Here is a 26,935-nt window from a genome sequence, read left to right as displayed (position 1 = left end):
TTCCGCATATATTGCTGTTGCAGCATCCCACCAATGATCATGTCCAGTGCAAAAATTGATTACCTCCAAAGAATCTGATTCCACTTCAATAGCATGAAATCCCATGGTGTTAGCAAAAGCTAGACCATCCCTCATTGCCACAGCTTCAGATGTAACAGCATTAGCAGCTATAGGGTAGTATATGCATGACGCAACAATAAAATTACCCCTGATGTCGCGTAATATAGCCGCTGCAGCTCCAGCTCCTTCGTCCGCATGGTACGCAGCATCTACATTCAGCTTCACAAAACGTAGTTCAGGCTTGGTCCATCTCTTCTCCACATCCGGCAACAAAGAAACTTTTCGTGTAGCATTTGCAGCAATTGAAATGATAGATGCGACACACTTCCCCGCTGATGGTACCCTCTCTCCATTAGTGATCTGCCTTCTAACCCACCAGATGTACCAACCTGCAGTAGCAACTGCTTCTCCAATCCCAACACTAGAAGCATGCGGTAGTGAACCTGAAGTGGACATCAATAGATATTCCAGAATGGCCGAACCTGATCGGTCAATCACTAGTGCATCAACTATAATATCGTATATACCCAATCTTTGCCATATCTCAACAGCTGGTTTACATAGAAACCGAAGATGGCGGATATCTTCGGCTCCTTGCTGACAGATCGGACACTCGCCGGATGTTGGGATATGTCTGTTCGCTAGGATTGATCGAACTGGGACCACTCCATGCAAACTTCTCCAGCAAAATATTTGTACTTTCCATGGGACCTCAAGCTGCCAAATCTTGTTCCAAATCGGATTGTCAACTGATGGACCAGGACCAGTTCGATTGCCTCTGAATTTATGTGCCCATTCTGCGTGGTATGCAGTTTTCACCGAAAAAATACCAGTTCGGGTGTGATGACAAGCAATAAAATCTTCAAAAGCCTCATAATTCAAAGGAATTTGGAGAATCCTCCTAGCATCCACTGGATTGAATATAGCTCTAATCAGTACTTCATCCCATTCTCCATTTGTCGGATCAATTAGGTCTGATACCTTGGAGATTAAAGTTTGACCCCTTTGCATGATTATATGACGGTCTGGACTAGATGGAATCCATGGATCAGTCCAAATATTAACCTTGCTACCATCACCAATGCGCCAAATATTGCCCCTTTTAAATGTTTGCAGCCCCGCTACCAAACTTTGCCAAGTAAAAGAGGAGCCATTTTTTGGTCTAGCCAATAATAAATTGCCATGCGGATAATACTTAGCACGCAACATCTTAGCACAAAGGGAATCTGGACTAGTTATCAATCTCCAACACTGCTTAGCTAGCAAGGCCAGATTAAAAGAGTGAAGGTCTCGAAACCCCATTCCTCACATCTTCTTTGGAATACATAGTTTCCACCAGGCATACCAGTGCATACTTTTCTTGTCTCCATCGCCTCCCCACCAAAACTGTGCTATGAGGTCTGTTATGTCCTTACAGACCCCCTTAGGGATATTAAACACCGACATGGCAAACACAGGAATATCTTGAGGAACTGCTTTCAACAACAATTCTTTACCGCCCACTGATAAAAGCTTGGCCATCCAAACACCAATTATTTCTTTGATTCTCTCAACAAAATGCTTGAAGCAATCACTCCTCTTTGCTCCTACCAGAGCCGGTAGGCCTAAATATTTATCTGAGAGTGCTTCAGTGTCAATATGTAATTCTAGACAAATTTCTTCCCTCGTCACCACACTGGTATTAGGGCTAAAGAATATGCTTGATTTTGATCTACTCACCAATTGGCCAGAGTTAGTGCAATAATCATCTAGTGCCTGCTGTAAGGAAGCTGCATTTAACATATCCGCCATCATGAGGATTAGGGAATCATCAGCAAATAAAAGGTGTGAGACTGACGGTGCATTTCTACACATCCTAACCCCATCAATGCCACCAGCTTCTTCTTCAAACTGCAGTATACTAGATAGACCTTCTGCACACAAGAGAAATAAGTACGACGATAAAGGGTCCCCTTGTCGAAGGCCCCTTGTTGGTGTGACTCCTTCTGTCTCCTGAGAATTATACCTGGTTGTATATTTCACTCAAGAAACACAATTCATAATTAAATTCACCCACTGGCCATCAAATCCAATTTCAGCATCATATTCCTCAAAAAGACCCATCCAACTCTGTCATATGCTTTATGCATGTCCAACTTAACGGCACAGAGTCTTGATTGCCTGTTTCTCTTGTTCTTGATTTTATGGACACACTCATAAGCTACCAAAATATTATCAGTTATTAATCTACCAGGCACAAAAGTACTCTGTGTTTCTGAAATGATCTCAGGCAGAATGGTCTCCAATCGATTAGCAAGCGTCTTAGATATTATCTTGTAGATAACATTACAAAGCCTTATAGGACGAAATTGAGTAATCGATTCGGCCTGAGTTGAGTGCCTGAAGAACTTCATTAGCAATATTGTCCCCGAAGACATGCCAATATTTTTTATAAAAGATGGCATGTAGCCCATCCGATCCCAGGGCCTTAAGATCACCAATACTATCAATGGCTTTTTTAACCTCCTCCGGTGAATAAGGATTAAGCAGCATCTCATTCATTTGGACAGTAACCTTTTCTTTCACTTTTGCAAGGAAATTAGGATCTGTCTCATACACCTCAGACATGAAGAAATTAGTGAAATAAGAATGAATGAGAGGATTAATCGCACTTGTACCTTCCAGCCATTGGCCCATGTCATCTTTTAGACATGAAATTCTGTTACATTTTCTTCTTGCAGACGCAAAACTATGAAAAAAATCCCGTGTTCCGATCCCCAAACTTCAGCCAGCTCACCCTTGATTTTTGTAAAGCACTGATTTCTTCAAGTTCTAACAAAAACTCCACCAGATCGGACAACTCCTCCTTTTTTGCCTCTGATTCAACACTAACCGGGCCACTAAGGACCTGATCAAGCTCCCGTTGTGCTTTGCGAAGTCGTTTCTTAGGCTGCTTCAAAACTCGCTGATCCCAGTCATGAATGACGCGTGCATGTACTCAAGTTTTGCCATCACGCCATTGCCTGTAGCATAAATCTGTGCGTCATCCCATGCTTGCTGTACCTTCTCTGAAAATTCTTTTTCATGCAACCATCTAGCTTCAAAAGCACGTCTACCATCTCGGATATGATTATCTGCTACCAAAAATTGAGTGTCTAGTAGCAGTGGTCGATGATCTGAGTGATTGTACTCCAAATTTTGTACAGCAGCATTCGGGAAAAGCTGAGACCAGCCGGGATTACAGACTCCCCTGTCCAACCTCTCCCTAATTAATCCACGATGCCAGGTAAACTTTTCACCGTTATAGCCCATATCAACTAAGTCACAATCAGTCAAGGTATCTTGAAAAGCTTGCATATATTGAAGCGGTCTTGGGTTCCCCCCCTCCTTTTCATGTGTATATAAAATTTTCTAGTGGGCTAGGGATACCACAGCTGAACTGCTTAACGAATGAACTGTTTCGATGGGAAAAAACCCTGACTTTCTCGTTGTTTCTCAAAAACAGATGCGTACCGGTATGAAAAAGGGAAAAGCTAGTGATCAACCGACCGATCTTTCCGCTAACATCCGCCGCGTCTTACGTCTGCCACACATCTTCATGGGCTCGTGCCACCGCTTATCCCCACTGAAATGCTAGCCACATATATTCTTGCAACTGAGCACCAGTTTGAAAAGACAGACCGCAACAAGCAATTTGTTGTAGACCCACCAGGAAGGAACCACGTGAGGGAGGGCAACGACAACGACACAACCTTCGCCAGCTGTGGCCTCCCCGACCATGGCGGGGCGACCAGGGAGGTCGGACCCGAGCGGTCGTCGCCGGAGCCACCCAGGTGCCGACGGGAAGAGCCATGCCTCCTTCGCCGCGGCGTGATCCCAGCCGGAGGTCCCCGTAGCCGGCGACGAAGCGGGTGCAGGACCAGCGCCATAACACCATCGGGTCCGCCTCGCGAAGTGGAAGCCCCCCATGCCCGCCAGGCCGTGTGGATGCACGCCGACAAGTTTCTGCAACAACGACGGAGTTGCAAAAAGCGACGGCAACGGCGATGGCGCGCTGCAACATCCTTTCTTGCAGAAAATTCTGCAATATCATCCATGTTGCAAAAGTTCTTTCTGCAACATCATCTCTGTTGCGAAAAGATGAAGCTGAAAAAAAAACTCGGTTACAAATGTTTCTGCAACATGAGCACTGTTGTAAAGGTTTCTGCAACATCGTCTTTGTTGCACTAGTGAGGATGGAGCTGGGTCGTTTGATAAGGCCAGATCTAACGGTTGTCGAGGCGGTGGATCTTTTATGAAAAAGGGGAAATCATTTTTATAATTAAAAAATTAGTGAACTAATTTTTTAAAAAGTAGTTCACTCTATTTCAGTGAACTAAATTCAATTTACAGTGAGAAGGACGGTGGAGATGACCTTGATCCGGATGGATTTGCTGCTGATCCGAAAAAGAATATAGGAGAAAGCTTTAACATGAGGGGGGATGATCAGTTCCATGACGCGGAGCAAAAAGGCACAACATTTTGGTCAAACATTCATACTTGGTTTCATGAGCACAAGCATTTCGAGTCCCTACGCCGACGAACTCATCCGCAAGCATGGGTTAAAGTCGCTCAACCATCGATGGTACATCATCCAAGAGGCCGTGTCCAAGTATTGCGGCCATTTGCAATACCCATAAAAAAATGAAATATATGCTTTCAGAAAGCTGCAGAACAGAGCTTGTCATTCGCTCAACTGCCATCTATTGACATGGCTGAAACGAGATTCAGACCAGCAGGCCTGAAATGGATGTAGTACCATAAATAACATACGCATCAGGGAGATCATATCTTAAAATGATGCACTTCCTATTCCGTGAGAGTAAAAGTATAAGAATCTACGATATACAGTATATAATTGCGTCGCTACAGACCTACCGTGTATGTCAGGAACACGCTTACGAACTTGTTGTCAATCAAGACCTCTCGGTTAATCAGCCATTTCAGGGGCTCAGTCAATCAGCTGCGTATATAAAATCCACACGAGTCAGTTACTCAATTGCAGGTGGCATCTTCTGTAACTTTTTCCTTGCCCTTGTCCTCCTTTAGGCCAGGTACAGGGAAATCTTCCTCCGGCTGGCGGTGCCAACGATAATTGCAGGCCTCGATCCAGCGGGGGTGGAGCAAAAACTTCTTGTTGACAGCAGCCCAGCGGGCCTTCTCCGTTCCGGCATGCACGGCGACCACATGGGTAACGCTGGGATCCACCTCCGAGCAGCAGACGGCGCCCAGCTGCTCGGCCATCTTCCACATTATCTGATCCTGCGGATGGCAATCAGACGGGAACACTCGACTGAACACCAGCTTGCAGCCCTGGAGTACTTCCTGCCGCACCCTCTTGATTACCTGTCACGGAGAAGATCCGTAAGCACAGGCAACAGCATAGTCACCAAACAAAATCTACAACAGACTAATGAGACAATGTCACACCGACACGGTCAAAACCTACCTGTCTTACGTCTCGAGAAGAAAGAGCAGTTTCAACACCCTACAGAAGAGATAGCGCAGAAGCATATGGTTAAACGCTTACGGAGGTTTATGCACAGGGAGAAGACAGTGTAAGGCAACAGGATGATAAACTCTGATAAAACAGTAAGTAACCTACCGAGTCAAAGAAAATCGTGTGTATGCGCTTCAGGACATTCAGAATTGTAGCCAGAGCACCATCGCTCTCCCTTTCATCTTGCATCATCTCTGACAAAGATTGGTTGCTAAAACCAAACTGGCGACAGCTCGCAGCAAAATAATGATATCTCTCCATCAGAATCAGGTTTTCTTTATGCTTCTGCCAGACCTGAAAAAAGTAGTACCATTCAGGTTAGCTGCAGTCATATAGATGAAATCAATAATAAATCTTGTAAAACTGGCAATGAATAATCATACTGTGAAGTCTTCATGTGGAACCAACCAACGTAGCAATAAACTAAATGCATATCAAACATGTTCACCAAACAAAAACACTTACATATTCAGTGTCATCAAGAATGACTGCGACACTGTCAGCTCCGAGAACCACATCAAGACCTTTCTGGTGCCGCTGAGTGCAGTCAGCGTTAGAAATCACTTTTGAATCAAAATAGACATTGCCAGGGTCAAGAAGCTTTGCTATTTCGACTGCATAAGCCTTGTCGCCCATGGTATAGATATACATCTCAAACATACTGCTTGCTTCTTCCAAAAATTTACGGACAAAGGGTCTCAACTTTGTAAGCATATGCATTCCTTGTAATGTGAACAAGCTTCCGTCAGGATCATCTGCATTTAGGGAATGTCAGTGGTTTACCACAAGTATAGGTACAAATTACTGGATAAATAAATAACAAATGGTTTCAATAAGCATGAAAGCCAGTAAGTTGAGGTGCGAGAAAACAAATATATAAAATGGAAGTCCGACATACATTGGAAACCACAAGTATAGCTATAAATTATTACTGGATAACAAAGTGTTTCAACAAGAATGAAAGCAAGTATGCTGAGGTGGGAGAAAACAACTATACAAAATGGAAGTCTGATGTGCACTGGAACAAAGTATTGCAAGACAGCTACTTTCGTCGTATAAAAAGTGTTGATTTTATTCTATCATTATCAGTCTACTTGTTGACGTCAACAAAAACAATTGAGGTTGACCCATAGAACAGTATACTAAGTGGTGCAAACTGCATTGAACCCACTATTCTATCAAAATAAGCAATGATGAGGCACCAAAGATGACTATCTTCCTGGAAAATTTTAATCTCTAAATCAAACTGTAAGGATACAATCTAAACAGAGAAAGTCACCATGAACAACGACACAACATTAACTATTCATTTTTATGGTGTCACTCTATCTGATGGCACAAAATTGTTGGTTAAAGTTGTAATAATACTTCAAGGTAAACCTAAGATCATATCCTTTTTCTCAAGCAACTTTGACCACTGATTCGAACATAGTGTCCGTACATGTTACAAATTTGCAATGTAGTGAAACTGGTGAACAAAAGATCTATCTATAATTTCCTTTCCCTGAAGATTTTAATTAATTTCAAATATATTTACACTGAAATGAGATGATTTCACGCATAGCAGAGTCGCATCTATGTTGCACAGAGGCAGTGCCGCCATGTTCATATCCATAAAATATCGCACCGTGTATAGAAACAGCTAAGAGTTCTCAAAATTTAATGCTAATAGATACAACTTACTTTTTGATGCAGCAGATTGAATTCCCAGGTCCATCTCAGCAGAAGAAATATCATGAAGTCTGGTTGAGTTAATCAGTGTATGATCCAGATCTAAAATAAGTACCAGCTTTCTTTCACGCAACAGATTCTTCACTTCGGATCCACGTAGCCTATCCATTTCTGAAGTACCTAGCCTCAAAACCTGCATTTAAATAGTTCTTCAAAATCCAAGAAAACACTGAAGGTACTTTGCAAGGATAAGTAGAAACAGCAATATAACTCTGAAAATATCAGAACACATTAGAGTGCCGTTGGTTTCAAAAAAATATGACATTGGTTTCAAAAAATGGATGATTATGATTTACGCAAGGCAAATGCAACAAAGAAACACCATTATACCTCTCATGTTTACAGAGAGTCAGAGGTTTATGTACCTTGTGGATGTAACCAAAAGCGATTCCTGGGACATCTTCTTCGTCTTGGCTTTTCCCGCATCTAAAGCATAGTCCACCAAAAAATCCAGGATGTGGAGGACATATCTTGATTTGAGCATCTTTAACTGAGCCTGCTACAACATGTGTTCAATAATTCCACATATCTTGCCATATCATGCACATTCAATGCTCAAGATATGATAAACTGGGCTGAATCCAGAATGCAGTAGAACTACTATTTCCTTTCATCTTTTTAACAGCTCATAAGCAATGGTAGGATGAATGACAAGAAACTTGTCATACAAAAGGTCCTAATGAAATACAGAAACGAATGTGACATCTGTGTATTATACGGAGTGGCAAGATTTAGTTAGACAAGCAAGTCAAAGGCTGAGAGCCTGAGATCGCAGAAGTCCCCGCGAGACTACAGAACCCACTGACAATTATCATAACATATACCCCTTATGGAATGGAGTCTGTAAACTTGCAATTGCATTCAGAAACTGAGGGTCGCATTCTCATATGAAACATAAATTTAAAACAACAATCTTAGTACAAGAGCTACTAAAGTTCAATGGCTGTAAAACAGGACTAACAAGCATACCAATGGCATCTTCTTCAGGCCTTGTTGCTGTTCCTTGATCTTGGTGATGTTCCTCCAGTCTACGCCTTTTGTTACTGCATATTTCATGCAGTTGACAGTAGTCAGATTCATAGTGCAAAATATACAAAATGAATCATCAAGAGTTCTTTGAAAACACATCATCAACCCATATTCATCCCTTGCCTCTCCCCTTCCCCTCAGTATTCAGTCCCTCATCAAGAATTACATACTATTGCTACCTCGGTACATTAAACCATTTGATGCGGCAATTTTCGCGATGAATGAATTTTATGCAACTACGTACACTTGCTCACGATAATCCTATCATGTCAAATTTTCCTTCAAATTGTTTTCGTGAATCAACGATTGAACAGAATTTAGATATATATTAAACAAAATAAGATCAGTTATTAACCACAACTTCATGGATTGCACCTGGGCCTGTTGGGATGATGGTGGCAGAGCCAACATCATTTCCCCTGAACAATACAGTTTTACAGAAGTGCCTGTTTTAGTCATCTGAAGCTTCAGGTTGTGTTAAAAGTCATATCAGATTTACCATGTTTATTCATAACTTCATCTTATAAACCCATGTGCTAACGATGAGACAAGGCGAAAAGGGCCGTTAACTACCACATGCTGAACGGACGGCTTTCCACACTGTTGCAATTTCAGGGGAGCTGATTATATTGATTAGATGTGCTGCTGTTCACAGTTTCAGGGGAGCTGAATGAGCCGAAGCCGCCAGGCGCCAGGCTCAACGATTTGGTACAAGGCGGGGGCGGAGGACCGAATGCGCGTACCTTCCCTGCCCTACGGCGTCTAGTTCGACCACCAAGTCCTCCTCCTCCTCCTCCTCCTCGTCGCTGGGTGACCCGGGGGGCTCGCCAGGGGAGGCGGAGTCAGCGGCAGAGGCGAGCTCGAGCTCCGCGTCCAGGATGTCAGCGAAATCTTCGTCTTCGCTCAGGGAAGATAGGGACGGCGACGGGGACTCGGCGGCGACGCTCATGATCGAAGCCGCGACGGTGAGGGCGACGGGGAAGGGGAGCAATTTGGGTGGGTTGGGAAGTCGAGAGAAGAAAGGAGGACTTGGAATATGGGTCGGCACCTGCAAGGCCGCGGTTCGGTTCTTTGGGCTTGCGGTTGAACGTAGGTTAGGCCTAGGCCCAGATCCGTGTAAGCCTGGTCCAGATATCCCTTCTGGTATCCCTAAAAAAAAAAGATATCTCCTCTGGTCACCTAAAAAAAAGATATCTCTTCTGGTTTTCTCAAAAAGAAAAAAGAAAAGAAAAAAAGAAATCTCTTCTGGTTGCTGCTGCTGCTGCGCCGCAGCTTGGGGTTTACGAGACTTAGAATGGTGGTGCTCCAAAGCTAACAATCAGAAACTCTGAAGACACTAGTATGCAAAAAAAGAAGCACTAGCGTTGAGCGAGAACATAGACCTGGAAAGAGTGCATGTTGCTACTGACTATTTGAGAGTCGCCCGGAATATCAAAGTGCCAAAGAACCTCGGAGCACATTGTATTGTGTTTCACGAGATCAAAGAGCAAAACAAATTATTTAGAGCTTGTACTTTTAGCCATAAACAACACGGCTGTAATGGGTACGACATATACTAGCATCTATGGCTACTTCTCTCAATATATCCGGGCATGTGTGGCTTGATGCACCACCTGCTCATTTATGTATCCCTGTAAACATTGAACTTATGCAATAAAATGCGTTGTGATTCCAAAAAAAACAAAAACAAATGAAGGGCGAAGATGTGGCTACATTTTGATCGTTAGTATTCAGAAGATTTGGCTAGAGAGAAAATGCTCGAGTCTTTGACAATAAACTTTCACTAGTTTAGGGGGTGGCCGAGGCAGCGGCAGACGAGTATAGTTTGTGGATCAAAGCTAAGCGGCATCATGCAGACCACTATGAGGAGTAGGCATGTAGGATGACTTGTGTGGCGGTGTGGAGGTCTCTCTTGGGATGACACGAGCATGTTTCTTGCTATGCACATATCTTGTGTATGCAACTCTTTTCTTCTTAATGGAAACAACATGCAACAATTGTTGCTTGTTTTTGAAAAAAAAAGATATCCTTCCTGAAAAGATGACTAGTATGATGTTTTCAAAACAGAGGGAGCGCTTATACAATGGTTCACGCGCTCCAGAGAGACCGTCGCTCGCATGATCTCAAGATGGGCTGCGACCCATTAGGTATGATCCCTATCACTACCATTTCTTGTGAGTTTGAAAACAGGTTCATGGATTTAAAAAAGTCATGATTTTCAGAAATTCGTGATCTCAAAAGAATTCATGAATTTGAAAAGTTCATGTAATTCAGAGAAAATCATGTACTAAAAAAATTCATAAATTTCATGAATACAAAAAATTTCAAATATTAAAAAAATCCACGAAATTAGGAAAGACAATGCTCGAATTAGAGAAAAAGTTCACAAATTTAAAAGAAGTTCAAAATTTCGAAGAGTTCAGAAAACTGAAAAATGTTCACGAATTTGAAAAAAAGTTCAAAAAATGGAAAATGCTTATAATTTGGAAAAAGTTCACGAAATTCAGAAAAAGAGTCACATATTTGAGAAAAAATTCATGTTTTTTTCAAATTTTGAAAACAAAAATCCGCTCATTTGTAAAAATGGAAAGGAAAGAAAAAAGAAAAGACAAACAAGAAAAGATGAAAACAGAAAAAGAAAACGAAAAAAACCCATGTATGTGACATTTTAAAACATGTACATTATAAAATAGAAGTGCTATTTAAAAAATACACTATAAAATATTTATGTAATTCAAAAAGTTATACCTTTTTTAAAAAAAATTAAATTTTAAAAAACATCCATGCATTCCAGAAATATGTTCATGAAATTTTTAAAAATATGTATACAATCTACAAAAAAATGTTACATATCATTCAGGAAAATATTTCAACGTGTATTTCCAAAATGTTTGACACATATTCCAAAAAATATTTATGAACGTGAATGTATGAAAAAATGTTAATAATGTATTTGAAAAAGGTAAATGTGTATAAAATGCTTTACATTTATGCCAAAAAATTGTACAATGTGTATGAAAAAATGGACATCAAAACATATTTGAAAAAATGCTAATCATGTATTTGAAAATATGAAACATGTATAGAAAAATGTTTCTGATGTGTACAGAAAATGAACAATGTGTACAAAATACATATATGAGATGAAAAATTAAAATAAAAAATAATAATGAAAACCGAGAAAGAAACAAAGAAAACCAAAGAAAAAAACCGTACAAAGCCGGAAAACACCGCTGCAAACAGTGAAAAAAGAATAAAGAAACCGCAAAGAAAAAACTCACACTCCGCAACTATAGTAATAGGCTGCCCAGTAGCGCGCCAACCAAAGGCGGGCGGGGGTGCCGGGGAGGAGGGGCAGAGGTGGGCGTGGGCGGGAGGGGGCCGGCGACAGGCAAGGGTGCAAGGAGGGAGGCCGGCGGCGCGCGGGGGTGCCAGAGAGGAGGTGGGCGTGGGTGAGGGAGTGCCATAAATTTTACTCCGGTGCCAATCGGCTGAGTATATTCAGGGAAATGGTTGGCGCCGAAGTATAATTTTTACTCCCTTAACGTGGTTGGGGCTGAAGAGTAAAACTGCCAACGCCGGATCGATTAGAAATGTCCCCAAACGACAACAGAACACACCAACCAACGCAGATGCCCAGCCAGCCAGTCGCACCGTTTTTTGTGAACCAAGCGGATAAACTCCATCATGCCCACCGACCTAGCAGAGCAGAGCACGCTCCCCCGACACGAGATCGCCCATGGATGCCCCGATCCACCACCACCTTGGCAAAGGTACAAGAAAGTGCAGAGGTTTGATGGCATGGAGTGCAGAGATGAGCTGGGTCGCTCGTAGAATGTCAAACGACAAGACACGACATGCAATAGCAACCTTGCCGCGGAATGGTGGCCGAAACCGGTACGGCCGGCCCGAGCACGAGTGCTTTGCCTCCTCTCATCGCACAAAGTTGCTAATTAAGTTGACCCGAGAAACATAACTCGTTGGACCTTTTGACCGTCCTACTCTTGGAGTACTGCTGGTATTCCCAAGTCCAAAAACCCCATCCAACTAATCATGAAATTTTTCAAAAGACAACTTGACAAAGGCACAATGTATACCAATCATGTTGCAAAATATCAAGGGAAACTCTTACCATCACCTCCCCTGTGTTACACGTGTTCAAGTGAGAGCCCGTATATCATTCTTTGTCGAACACGCTTTTGCAATAGAAGCTATGTTTCTGAAATATATGTACTGTTGCAATGGTCTACGTTTTGCAACAAAACTTCTCTTGCCAAAATTTCTGCAACAAGACCTTGGCTGCAAAACTTTGCAACAAGACCTTGGTTGCAAAAAATGCAACAAAACAAGTGTTGCAAAAAAAAATTCTGCATCAAGACCTGTATTGCAATGGTGGGGCGTGCTCGACCGCTTGATGCGGCAAATCTGACAGCTCACGACCCGGAAAGATCAACCGGTGAACGCGTAGCACGCCCAAATATCAAATGCAAATTCAGAACACAAATATAAAAAAGACAAATCCAGCTGTGAATAGTAGCTAATTCAGTTGTAAATCTGGACAATTTGTTTTGCAGGAAGTAAATTCAGTGATTGACAAAATTATCATTGGATTTGCCTTTTTTGTTTCCCGGGCTATATGTTGAATTTTTTTTCGAAACGGAGGCAAAAGAATTGCCTCGCCGATTAATTAAGAAGAAGAGAATTGCCCGGTTAATCTACGGAAAACCGGGCTAAAACCGATACAATCAGACCATAATTGGGTTACTCACCAATCATGACCCCACGAGCACACGTGCAACCCGCCAAACCCTCCTAACACACAATAACTCCTCACGCTTGTACACCACAATTTTGAACCCGACAAGAACATCCCAACAAAAGATAGTGGACCACGCTGAAACCACAATGACGACCCAAACCGTGAGGATGAGCCGATGGACCGGGAATCACCCATTAAGCAGCTGCGGGCGCCTTACCTATGGCGCCACTCTTTTTGCCTTTGCACCTTAGTGACTTCTCCTTCACTATACCAGTCCGAGGGCAATCACTCGCCTTCTTGAATTTGCCCTTGAATGTCGTTCCCGTCAGGAGGCAAGCAATCGCCCTTCCAGTTCCAGGGCTAACAGTCTCCACGCTAGCGAGCAAGTCATAAAGCTCTTTTGCAAAGAGAGCATTGGAATTATCCGTCGGCGGGGGTGGAATGGGTGCAGAAGCCACATGTGAGCGCGCAGGCGAGTTCACCTCACTTGACTCACATGTCAAGGTTGAATCATGTCCCTCACACATGGTTGTCTACGTGTCCACCATCATATGCTCCATTGATAGAGGCGAATCAGAGCTCGCACATAACACTTGAAGCTCGGGCATCACCTGCAGCACCGGAGGCACAACCACAGGAATGGTCCCGCCCTCAGCGGTAGACATCACAGTGGGCAAGGCAGACGTCGATGATGAGTTGTCCATTGCTCTAGGGGAGAAACAACCATAGAGCTCCCCAATCCTGTTCTCCACTGAGCCACCAACATCAACCTCACTAGGAGGATGTGACGTAGGAGCGGATTGCAACACAGCCGGCACAAGAGAGAGCTTTCCCAGAGCAGCCCCCGCTCGCTCCAGAAAGCTCCCAACGCACACCTGGAGCTCAGCCTGGGCTGCTAGAGTGGGCTGGAGCAGTACTTCAGATGGGGTTGCCGACTCAGCGTGAGCGGAAACGACCGATGCCCAGGACCTGCGGTGAAGCACCTTGGAGGGGAGCTGGGATACCATCAGACCATCACAAGGAGTTGGAGCTCGGTAATGCTCGGTGTCGAGGCGAGCCGTGGAGGCATGGCAAGGCATGCAAGTGAGTTGAATGGACGCCAAGATTGTGACACCCACGCGCCCAGTGGCCGTTCTCCAAGCAGCGGGAGCACCTCAAGGGATCTCTGCAATCAGCCGCTCGATGACCAGGAGCAAGACATCTGCAACACCTACCAAAGAGCCAAGCCGGAATGGGACGAGGGGGCAATGCCGGAATTGGCGACTCCAGACGGCGCCCGCCACGCCGAGGCAGCACATCTTGCCATCCTCCACTCGCCTCCCTCTCGTGCATCACACACTGATCAGTTCGCTGAGCTGCCGGGACAGAGCTTTTGGCAGTCGGTGGCGTCAATGGGGCCAACTCCTCCTCTTCCTCATCGTCAACATCCTCGTCACCAAGGGAAGCCCACGACACATGCCGCCCCATGTCTAAGTCAGCCGGGGACGCGTCGACGGGCGCTGTAGGGGACGAGTCGATGATGAGCTCTGCTAGAGATGACGGTGGTAGGACGGAGGCCGCACCGGCTGTAGCGGGAGCGGAGGGCTCTGTTGAAGCCAAAGATGATTTTGATACTTTTTGACAATGATAGGTGCATGTAATATTGGTGTTTTTCTTAATAATCTGTAATAACCTTAAGATGAGCCAAAATACACTGATGCGCCGGAAGAAATAGGTGTACAGTCCAGGTTGATGGTAGAGGTATGAGGTTGATCCATGCATGGTCCAGGTTTTGTCGCACATTTGCCATGTCAGCAGGGTTCAAAGGCATCAACTGCTGGTTAGCTAGCAGTGGGAGATCTTGCAAACTTCTGGGCTCGTGGTCACAATTGAAGATTCAATGGCCTCAAGCGCTGGCTAGCACTTAGCGCTAGTGGGCACAATAATGGAAGATTCTCATTTGGTTCCGGAAAACGTCACTATACAACATCTCGCTTGTCTCCTGCACAATTTTTAGCCACTTCAAATAAAAGGGACATGGATGCAAATATTTATACTACATAATAGAATGTGCAATGAAAATGGACTATTTCTTTTCATTATACGTACCATGCTTATACTACATAAATTGCTGGAAAATGTGCAATGTTTGCGATGTAGCACTAATTTTATGAATTGGGGGAATCAACCTTGGACGATGGGTCATTTCTCAATAGTATGATTTGCGATTCAGGGACAAATGATGTCGATTTCAAGGGCACATCGTTGTGGCTTGATTCAATTTGAGGCCTTCGGCTCGTCGAAGAAGAAGGCAGTTTGGGGAACAAACTTTAAGCCTAATGAGGATATTCCTCTTGTATTGGCATGGGAACATACCTCCAACATTGTTAGAATTTGTTGGAATGATGATGGCAGTCCAAAAGCTGGGAAGTCTAGCAATTCCTCTCTGGAAATGGACAACGGTGAAGATGATGATGGTGTTGGAGAGGAAAGGGAAAGGTGCCCAGAAATCCCACTGCGGCGTATAGCACAGGTCAGCCCGACGGGAGGAAGACTGTAAAGGAGAAGCTCAAGAGAGAAGGAGAGGTGGAGGCGATAAAAAAAGATGGATGAGTTGACAAGGACAAGAAAGGATATGAGAAGAGAAATCAAGCAAAGCTAGAGAAGGAGAAGGAGAATCAAGAGAAGAGGGCGAGATGGTGGCATGTAGACTCCCAAATCATCAGAAGATGGAGGCACGTAGGCTCTAACTTAAGGAAGATCGAATGAGAGAACAACACATAGTCGAGCATAAATGGCTCATCATGTTGGATCCGAGCCAAATGGATTTAGTAGTGCGGGATTTTAGGGGGAAGGCGTGAGATGCAATCATACGTTCCACGAACCTCGAAGGATGACACAATGCACACGCCGGAGAAGAATGGGATGGTGCACTCAGCGGCAACATGTGACTTGCATATTTGTGCCGGTTTAAATGTTTTTGTTCATGCAACTTGTCCAAAATTACGTGCATGTTTGCTTAACGTGCTAAACATTTACATTTGGAAGGAATCGAAGTATTTGACGTGGGAAAAATATATAAATTATGAAGGTGAATACATGACGACTGTGAGTTTGCGTGCTGCCTGCGGAGCCTCCAAATGCAAATGGAGCACCTCCATATGCATTGTGGCACATAAGATGGGACTCTGTTAGAGTTGCTCTAAGAGACACTATTGACTGTTAGATTGTTAAAAATGAATCATTCTTATAATTTGGAGCATCTTAGAAGAGCTCCTAAAGATAAGTTTACTGAAGTTAGAAAACAGACATGCTCATTCACAACAGAGATCAAGGACCTCGAACATTTTTATACTCTTTCAAACCATACTCACCAACCAAATATTGTTGCTTCTATGTACAAAGTGTGCCACTGCAATCAGCAGCGACATAATAAGAACAGTTTGATCAGGCGAGCTTGGTCGAAGGTAGTAGGCAAGAAGGAAACTAAAGGTGAGAGGTAACCGAAAGAAATCGAAGACCGAAAGTATTCGAGATCATCACTAGCATCTCCCAGTCCTACTCATCCGTTCTAAGTGCAGATCTGGAGATGGAAGAAGAAGCCTTAGTTGATTCAGCCATGAGACGTGTCAAAAAAAAATCCGTTGTAGCTCAGGTGGTTGCCACCCAGAACGCGGCAGCCTGCTCCTGCTCCCATTTGATGCTGCACCTCGCCGCCGTGGCGCCACTCTCCACCTTCAGGCACCGCTCGCGGCGCACGTACTTGGGGACCACGCACTGCTGCTGCCGCTGCTGATCAACCTCCTCTGTCTCATCTTCCTCTGCTTCTTGCGGTTCTTGTTGGCTGCTGCACACGGCGGCGGCATTGCAGCCGGCGCAGGGCATGAGGCGGAGCCGAAGACGGCCGCCGCTCCGCTCGGCCTCCATTCCGGAGGCCCGCACGGCGTACACCTCTAGCCGCCCGCCGCGTCGCTCGTGGACCATGCGCATGCGGGTCGCGCCAGCCGCCAGCGTCGTCAGCGGCGGTGGCAGCACGCGCGCCCTCCGCTCCGTCCGCTCCACCTTGGTCTCCTCCTCCTCCTCCTCCCTGTATTTCCTCTTGCGCTCCACGCCCTCGTCGGCGTCGTCAGCGGCTGGGTCGACGCCACCGGTCTCGCACCCGAGCGCCTCGGTGCACATCTCCAGGTTCCGCTTCATGCCGTACCGGTACGCCGGCATCTTCTTGGGAGCGAACGGTAGCGCCACCGACACACGCCGAGGCTTCGCGGGTTCCTGGACGGCGAACAGAGAGCCCCAAGGGCCGGCGGCAGGGAGCTGCGGCGGCGAGTCGAGCATTGAGTTAGCCATGGCGAAATGGAGACACGGTGGAGGTGACGGCTGGTGTAATTGGAGCGAGGTAGGCTGGGCTAGGGGATGCCGGCCGGAAAGAGACGCCACGAGAAGGAAGTGGAGTTGGAGGATTTGCAGTGGGACGCAGCTGCAGGTGCTGGCTGTGTGTGTTGTGGGGAAGAACAGAGCCGGGTGCCACTGCTTTATATAGGGCATAGGCCGGGGAAGATGGTAGTTGTCGGTTGGAACATATTCCGCTGATGGTAATGGGCATATACATGGCTCTCCGACTCCGATTCCATTCTCTTCGCAATACATGGAAGAAAACAAAAGAAGGAAAGAGCATTCCCAGGGATGTAGTGGCTGCTGCTGCGTGCCACTCTGGCCTGTAAGGGCAGGTCGCCCTCACCGTGCTTTGTAATTAGGCTGACGACCGATGCTTTGTCTGTGTGGTTAAGGGGCATGCGTAATGCTTGATAAGAAAGCTTTAGCTTAATCCTACTAAATAGATATAATGTTAGTACTCTCTCCCAATATAAGAGCATTTAGGTCACCACTTTAGTGATCTATAAACACTTATATTTATTTACAGAGGAAATATAAAATTGAGTCACTTAATTTTGGGATGGAGGAAGTTGATTAAATATGGCAATTAAAATACATGTAAAGTGACAGTAACTCCATCCAAATTAGCATCATCTCAAGATTACGGACATGGCAAATCACATACCACAGATCAGGAGCATCTATCACACACGTATGTGGACCAATGACATATGTCAGAAGAGAGAGTTCAGAGCATGGTTAATACTATAGCCAACTGATGGCTATATGATATTGCCATGTCATATATAACCATCACTTATAGGCACTCATACAATAAGGCTTTCTTTGGTTCATATGATAGGATTATCACAGGAATAGGAAACTTGTAGGAAATGAGATGACATATATTCAAATCCTATGAGTATGATTAGGAAAAGAGATGTCATTTGGTTCACATCATAGGAATTTTTTCATTGAGTCTATGCTCATGTTTATTTTCCTTTAAAATGTGGAGGATAGGAACCAATCCTATGTAGGAATAGGAATCCATTCCTATGAACCAAAGGGCTTTAAAGGAAAAATTTCTACAAGAATCCTATCCTATATATATCCTTTGAAATTCCTCCAAACCAAAGGAGGCTTAAGCTTAGGTATAAGGTTGCCTATAAGAGTACTACTTTTTCTCATCTTCTCTCTATCTCTTTCTTCACATTTATTGTACTCCCTCCGTCTAGGTGTGTAAGTCATCTTACGTTGTGCACCGCGACCAAGGCGGAGAGGAAACGAGAAAACTTAATGTCTTCTTGCTAATTAATAGCATTGCCTGCAATGAACTAACCACTGCATGTCATGTTTGGTAGTCTCAAGTCATTGAAAGCATGCACGGCCCACATCTCTTATTGATTGATATGTCACAAAACAAGAAACGAGGAGAGAGTTAATGTACCGTGCCTAAGTGTTTTGGGATTATTTGGTTTTCGTAAGGTGACTTACACACCTATACGGAGGAAGTATCAGTTTAGGAATCTGCATATAGCTAGGCTCTTGCATGAGAGCCCACTCCAATTATTTTTCATGTCTCTCTCCTACACATACGCTAAATTGCCATGTAAGCAGGCTATAAGCCTGCTATTGTACTTGCTCTCATGACAGACGAGGCACCAAAAACTCCAGCGCAACAACATCTTCAACCATGGTGGTCGTCTGAGATAGAGAGAAGTAGCCAAAGCAGGCCAACAGACGTCGATGATGTAGTCAAAGTTGAGTGAATAGTCGCGTTGAGACACCCCATAAAAACTATGTCGCCCCTCATCCGGTCACTGGTGCAGAATGATGCTATTAACACACGCCAATCACAACCCCATCTCCCCGGTGTTGAACTATGTGCGATGCAGGCATTACACATGTTCAAAAAGTAAAATTGTGTGCCAGAAAATGAAACATGTGTGATGGATGATCCATTGGGCATGATTATGAAAAGGGAATAGTGTGTGATATAGGGCGCGCAGCTTGGTCGAAGGATAACCTCTTCAAAGAAGGGATCGGCTTTCTTTTGGGCATACACCATATCTTTGATGTTTTCATAAGCCCTTTGATTGGAATCCTCCTGCGGCGTAGTGGTAGCAAGCGTGACGATGGCGGCAGCCACGACGTCGTCGGCATGTGCGGTAGCAACAGTGGCCTCTTCCACATGTGGGGCCGCGGAAACGACATCATCCGCGCGCGTGTCCGTGACAACTGCGACCTCTTTTGCGCATGTTGCCGCAACCGCGACCTGATTGGTGCGTGCGACAGTTGCTGCGACATCATCCGCGTGTGTCACCAGGGCATCCGCGTCGCATTTAGTAACGGCCTCATCCACGTGTGCGAGCGTGATTTGACTTTTAGAGGCCATGGTTCGTTTGGAGAATGGAGGCGGGCGGGGAGGTGGATTTGGAGGCGGCAAGAAGGAAAAAGGGGCACACAATTGCAGTGTAGGTGGGTGTGAAGGGATATTTATTTTGACCAAGGGTGTCAATTGCACAAAGATTTTGCAAAATAGCCGTGTGCGATAAACCATGACAATGCACACGAGTGTGTGGTGGGAAATATGTGCTCTGCTATGAAGTACGACATATGGTTTGCTGTGTGTGAGATTTGCGGTGTCACACGAGAATGGATGAGCATAACCGTGTGCGCACGTGTTGCTGCATTGTCCTCACCTGCGCCATTTGCAGTCTCACCTACTCGACGCACATGCGTTACGTCCTCCTCGGCTCACCACCATTCCACAAGGCGCCTATGCCCCGCATACTCGTCGAAGCTCCCTTCGCAAGCGCCAACGTCCCGTGTACAGTAAAACCTTCAATTCACCTTGTTCGCTATATAGAAAAACCAATAGCGGGCGGCAACAACTCACACCCACTCGTCGACACCACAAATACCCCCATTGTCATCGTCGTGCAACTTTGGGGAAGACTGCTAGCGCTAGTGGGATGAACAAGCACCATCGCGCTGAGGCAACCTTGTCGATCTCAGGCCCCCCCTCTTCCTCCTCCAGCAGAGCCAAGGTGGTGAACAACGGTAGTGTGGGAGGGAGGTCTAACACATAAGGATGGAGGTGGGTGAGGTTGCAATGGAAGCTTTCGGCGTGCTAGCAGACATGGCGGTCAACTACGGCGTACCCGCTACTCCCGACGACGACAAAACCGAATTCCAGTGGAGCATGCAGAGGGCCATTGATACGTCTCCGATGTATCTATAATTTTTTATTGTTTCATGCTATTATCATACCACTTTTACATATTTTTGGTAATAATTTATGTTATTCTTATTTGGACTAACCTATTAATCTAGTGTCAAATGCCACTTCCTGTTTTATATTGCTTTTGGGTTTTTAGGTGAAAAATTCACCGAGCCGGAATGACCTGAAATTTTTTGTGGATTTTTTCTGGAATATATCTGAATTTCTGGCAGAAGAATCAATGCAAGGCGATGTTTGTGGGCACCACATGGACAGGCCCATGACCCTACCCGTGCCATGCGTTCATGTGGGCAAACCGTAACTCGGCTGGAGCTCTCCTTTGGGAGCAAGGAAAATAATTTGAGGGAAAAGTAGTTTTAAATTTTCATCCCGGTCGGAGTTACGAATATCAGGCTGTTTAAGAAACGGTGCTCGATCGCAGAAACAGTACCAAAATAGAGCGAAAAACCTCGAGAGAAAGAGAGGGGATCCAATCTCGGAGGGGCGCCCGCCCTCAGGGAGCCATGGAGGCCAAGAACTAGAGGGGGAATTCTCTCCCCATGTAGGGGAGAGGCCAAGTAAGAAGAAGGAGGAGGGGGGCCACTCTCCCACTCTCTCCCGGTGGTGCTGGAGCGTCATCGGGGCAACCATCATCACTGCAACCATCTCCATCAACACTGTCGTCTTCATCAACACCTCCATCACCTTCCTCTTTCTGTGATCAGCGGTCCCACTCTCCCGCAACCTGCTATAATCCCCTACCCAAACATGGTTTTTGGTGCTATGAATTATATCCAATGATTTGTGCCATCGCTATTATGTTTGAGTAGATCACTTTTGTCCTACGGGTTAATTAGGGAATTGATATGATCGGTTTAAATTGCTTGTGGTTATGTTACTGTCCTTCGGTGCCCATCACATGAGTGCACGCGTGGATCACACCATAGGATTAGTTGTACGTTGATAAGACTATGCATTAGGTGGCAAGATCAATAGAAACTTCTTCTTACCATAGAAATTGATACATACGGGATTTAAGGGGGTCAATACATCTTAATGCTATTGTTGGGTTTTACCTTCATGAAACTTGTTAGTATTCTTGCTAATAGTTCCAATTATAAGTGCATATAATTCCAAGTAAGGGATGACATGCTAGAAGAGGCCTCTCCCGCATAAAAATTTGTCATCAGTCTAGTAACTTAGCTAATTGCCTAGGGACAATTCCGCACATCCCGCCACCACTTTTCCACACTCGCTATATTTATTTTATTGTTCTTTATTTTAGCAACACCTAACTTTTAATTACACATCCTTTATTATCTTGCAAACCTATCCTATTACACTTGCAAAGTAGTTTATTTCTTATCTAGGTAAAGCAAACATTAAATGTGCATAGAGTTGTATCGGTGGTTGATAGAACTTGAGAGAATATTAATTCTACCTTTAACTTCTCGTTGGGTTCGACACTCTTATTTATCACAAAGGCTCCAACCGATCCCCTATACTTGTGGGTTATCAGCCATAATCCTATCCATCACATTTTTGAGGCCCTTAGGAATGTGCCTAGGGATCGCCATCGGGCGCCATGGCGGGATCCATGGAGTGCATGATGGGAGAGGCAGCGGGAGGGTGAGATCGAGGGGCAGGCAGACACATGGAAAACTGTGACAATGCCCCCCGCACTACACAGAGGTGCACGCTATTGTCTAAGATGGAGGAGCAAGAAACGCCGGAGGTCGAGGAAGGCCTAGCGGCAATCCTGGCGAGCTCCAGCGCAGGTCTAGTGACAACCTTGACGAGAGCGACCGCCTAGGCGGCCGCGACAATGACTGATGAGTCTATTTTGCATCACTTTTGATCTCTAGTTTTTATGCATTAGTTGTAAGATTGTTAGAATTTCACCGCATTCACACACTCTTTCTTTTGATTTCACCAGGATCTTGACTGAGGAGAAAATCTAGGGAATTAAACCAAAAAAACACAAGTATATGGGTGAAAATCGCGTTAATTAATGTGATGGGAACCTACCATCAAAACATGTGATCAAACAGAGCAAATTCTAGCCACAACAGTCTTAAGGAGAGAAGATGGTGCGCCTGCTCGTACCAGCACTTGTACTAGGTGGCATCTGAAAGGATCGATATAGTTGACTAGAGGGGGGGGGGGGGTGAATAGGCAACTAACAATTTTTAGCTTTTCTTCACCAATTTAAACATTGCATCAAAGTAGGTTGTTTAGATATGCATCTAGGTGAGCAACCTATACGATGCAACAACAACAAGCACACAAGCAAGCTAGGGATACAACTCAAAATAAGCTTGCACAAGTAAAGGTAAGAGATAACCAAGAGTGGAGCCGGTGAAGACGAGGATGTGTTACCGAAGTTCCTTCCCTTTGAGAGGAAGTACGTCTCCGTTGGAGCGGTGTGGAGGCACTGAAGGAAATATGCCCTAGAGGCAATAATAAAGTTATTATTTATTTCCTTATTTCATGATAAATGTTTATTATTCATGCTAGAATTGTATTAACCGGAAACTTGATACATGTGTGAATGCATAGACAAACAGAGTGTCACTAGTATGCCTCTACTTGACTAGCTCGTTGAATCAAAGATGGTTAAGTTTCCTAGCCATAGACATGAGTTGTCATTTGATTAACGGGATCACATCATTAGGAGAATGATGTGATTGACTTGACCCATTCCGTTAGCTTAGCACTTGATCGTTTAGTATGTTGTTATTGCTTTCTTCATGACTTATACATGTTCCTATGACTATGAGATTATGCAACTCCCGTTTACCGGAGGAACACTTTGTCTACTACCAAACGTCACAACGTAACTGGGTGATTTAAAGGTGCTCTACAGGTGTCTCCGAAGGTACTTGTTGAGTTGGCGTATTTCGAGATTAGGATTTGTCACTCCGATTGTCGGAGAGGTATCTCTGGGCCCACTCGGTAATACACATCACTATAAGCCTTGCAAGCATTGTAACTAATGAGTTAGTTGCGGGATGATGTATTACAGAACGAGTAAAGAGACTTGCCGGTAACGATATTGAACTAGGTATTGAGATACCGACGATCGAATCTCGGGCAAGTAACATACCGATGACAAAGGGAACAACGTATGTTGTTATTCGGTTTGACCGATAAAGATCTTCGTAGAATATGTAGGAGCCAATATGAGCATCCAGGTTCCACTATTGGTTATTGACCGGAGATGTGTCTCGGTCATGTCTACATAGTTCTCGAACCCGTAGGGTCCGCACGCTTAATGTTCGGTGACGATTTGTATTATGAGTTTATGTGTTTTGATGTACCGAAGGTAGTTCGGAGTCCCGGATGAGATCGGGGACATGACGAGGAGTCTCGAAATGGTCGAGACATAAAGATCGATATATTGGACGACTATATTCGGACATCGGAAAGGTTTCAAGTGGTTCGGGTATTTTTTGGAGTACCGGGGAGTTACGGGAATACGGGGGAAGAAGTATATGGGCCTTATTGGGCTTTAGGGGAGAGAGAGAGGCAGGCCGCGCCCCCCCAATGACTAGTCCGAATTGGACTAGGGGGAGGGGCTGCACCCCCTCCTTCCTTCTCTTCTCTCTTCCCCTTCCTTGTCTCCTACTCCTACTACTTGGAAGGGGAGGAATCCTACTCCCGGTGGGAGTAGGACTCCTCCAGGGTGCGCCATAGGGGCCGGCCCTCTCCCCCCTCCACTCCTTTATATACGTGGCCAGGGGGCACCCCATAGACACACAAGTTGATCTGTTGATCTCTCCCAGCCGTGTGCGCTGCCCCCTCCACCATATTCCACCTCGGTCATATCGTAGCGGTGCTTAGGCGAAGCCCTGCGTCGGTAGCATCATCATCACCGTCACCACGCCGTCGTGCTGACGGAACTCTCTCGTGAAGCTCTGCCCGATCGGAGTTCGCGGGACATCATCGAGCTGAACGTGTGCTGAACTCGGAGGTGCCGTGCGTTCGGTACTTGGATCGGTCGGATCGTGAAGACGTACGACTACATCAACCACATTGTTCTAACGCTTCCGCTTTCAGTCTACGAGGGTACGTGGACACCACGATCTCCTGTCGTTGCTATGCATCACCATGATCCTGTGTCTGCGTAGGAATTTTTTTGAAATTACTACGTTCCCCAACAGCGGCATCCGAGCCTGGTTTTATGCGTAGATGTTATATGCACGAGTAGAACACAAGTGAGTTGTGGGCGATACAAGTCATACTGCTTACCAGCATGTCACACTTTGGTCCGGCGGTATTGTTGGATGAAGCGGCCCAGACCGACATTACGTGTACGCTTACGCGAGACTGGTTCTACCGACGTGCTTTGCACACAGGTGGCTGGCGGGTGTCAGTTTCTCCAACTTTAGTTGAACCGATTGTGGCTACGCCTGGTCCTTGAGAAGGTTAAAACATCACTAACTTGATGAACTATCGTTGTGGTTTTGATGCGTAGGTAAAAACGGTTCTTGCTCATCCCGTAGCAGCCACGTAAAACTTGCAACAACAAAGTAGAGGACGTCTAACTTGTGTTTTGCAGGGCATGTTGTGATGTGATATGGTCAAGACATGATGCTATATTTTATTGTATGAGATGATCATGTTTTGTAACCAAGTTATTGGCAACTGGCAGGAGCCATATGGTTGTCGCTTTATTGTATGCAATGCAATCGCCCTTTAATGCTTTACTTTATCACTAAGCGGTAGCAATAGTCGTAGAAGCATAAGTTGGCGAGACCACAACGATGCTACGATGGAGATCAAGGTGTCGCGCCGGTGACGATGGTGATCATGACGGTGCTTCACAGATGGAGATCACAAGCACAAGATGATGATGGCCATATCATATCACTTATATTGATTGCATGTGATGTTTATCTTTTATGCATCTTATCTTGCTTTGTTTGACGGTAGCATTATAAGATGATCTCTCACTAAATTTCAAGGTATAGGTGTTCTCCCTGAGTATGCACCGTTGCGAAAGTTCTTCGTGCTGAGACACCACGTGGTGATCGGGTGTGATAAGCTCTACGTTCAAATACAACGGGTGCAAAAGAGTTGCACATGCGGAATACTCAGGTTAAACTTGACGAGCCTAGCATATGCAGATATGGCCTCGGAACACTGGAGACCGAAAGGTCGAGCGTGAATCATATAGTAGATATGATCAACATAGTGATGTTCACCATTGTAAACTACTCCATCTCACGTGATGATCAGACATGGTTTAGTTGATATGGATCATGTGATCACTTAGATGATTAGAGGGATGTCTATCTAAGTGGGAGTTCTTAAGTAATTTGATTAATTGAACTTTAATTTATCATGAACTTAGTCCTGGTAGTATTAGCATATCTATGTTGTAGATCAATAGCTCGCGTTTAGCTCCCCTATTTTATTTTTGATATGTTCCTAGAGAAAACTAAGTTGAAAGATGTTAGTAGAAATGACGCGGATTGGATCTGTGATCTGAGGATTATCCTCATTGCTGCACAGAAGAATTATGTCCTTGATGCACCGCTAGGTGACAGACCTATTGCAGGAGCAGATGCAGACGTTATGAACGTTTGGCTAGCTCAATATGATGACTACTTGATAGTTTAGTGCACCATGCTTAACGGCTTAGAATCGGGACTTCAAAGACGTTTTGAACGTCATGGACCATATGAGATGTTCCAGGAGTTGAAGTTAATATTTCAAGCAAATACCCGAGTTGAGAGATATGAAGTCTCCAACAAGTTCTATAGCTAAAAGATGGAGGAGAATAGCTCAAGCAGTGAGCATGTGCTCAGATTGTCTGGGTACTACAATTGCTTGAATCAAGTGGGAGTTAATCTTCCAGATAAGATAGTAATTGACAAAGTTCTCTAGTCACTATCACCAAGTTACTAGAACTTCGTGATGAACTATAATATGCAAGGGATGACAAAAGTAATTCCCGAGCTCTTCGCGATGCTGAAATCGACGAAGGTAGAAATCAAGAAAGAGCATCAAGTGTTGATGGTTGACAAGACCACCAGTTTCAAGAAAAGGGCAAAGGGAAGAAGGGGAACTTCAAGAAGAACGACAAGCAAGTTGCTGCTCAAGTGAAGAAACCCAAGTCTGGACCTAAGCCTGAGACTGAGTGCTTCTACTGCAAAGGGACTGGTCACTGGAAGCGGAACTCCCCAAGTATTTGGCGGATAAGAAGGCTGGCAAAGTAAACAAAGGTATATTTCATATACATGTTATTGATGTGTAC

The 26,935-nt window shown here is 44.8% G+C and overlaps 1 protein-coding gene across 2 annotated transcripts; it reads right to left on the bottom strand.

Moving 5' to 3' along the window:
- Window positions 1-4,719: 4,719 nt before the first annotated feature.
- On the bottom strand, window positions 4,720-9,365 carry LOC123181882 (RNA polymerase II C-terminal domain phosphatase-like 4). Of its 2 annotated transcripts, none has more exons than XM_044594287.1 (8): window positions 9,082-9,365; window positions 8,279-8,352; window positions 7,675-7,808; window positions 7,262-7,442; window positions 6,044-6,333; window positions 5,684-5,872; window positions 5,528-5,566; window positions 4,720-5,424 (listed from the first exon to the last, which is right to left on the bottom strand). In XM_044594287.1, the coding sequence occupies exons 1-8, from the start codon at window positions 9,285-9,287 to the stop codon at window positions 5,074-5,076; spliced, it is 1,464 nt and encodes a 487-aa protein (XP_044450222.1). In that variant the 5' UTR covers window positions 9,288-9,365; the 3' UTR covers window positions 4,720-5,073. The 2 variants fall into 2 exon arrangements, with proteins under 2 accessions (XP_044450222.1, XP_044450223.1); XM_044594288.1 differs by having other exon boundaries at window positions 4,722-5,424; window positions 7,675-7,805.
- Between the last annotated feature and the right edge of the window lie 17,570 nt (window positions 9,366-26,935).

The sequence above is a fragment of the Triticum aestivum genome, chromosome 1D, assembly GCF_018294505.1.
Source record: "Triticum aestivum cultivar Chinese Spring chromosome 1D, IWGSC CS RefSeq v2.1, whole genome shotgun sequence".
Classification (NCBI taxonomy): domain Eukaryota; kingdom Viridiplantae; phylum Streptophyta; class Magnoliopsida; order Poales; family Poaceae; genus Triticum; species Triticum aestivum.
The sequence above is the reverse complement of the archived record's forward strand: the minus strand, read 5'-3'. Positions and strand labels throughout refer to the sequence as shown.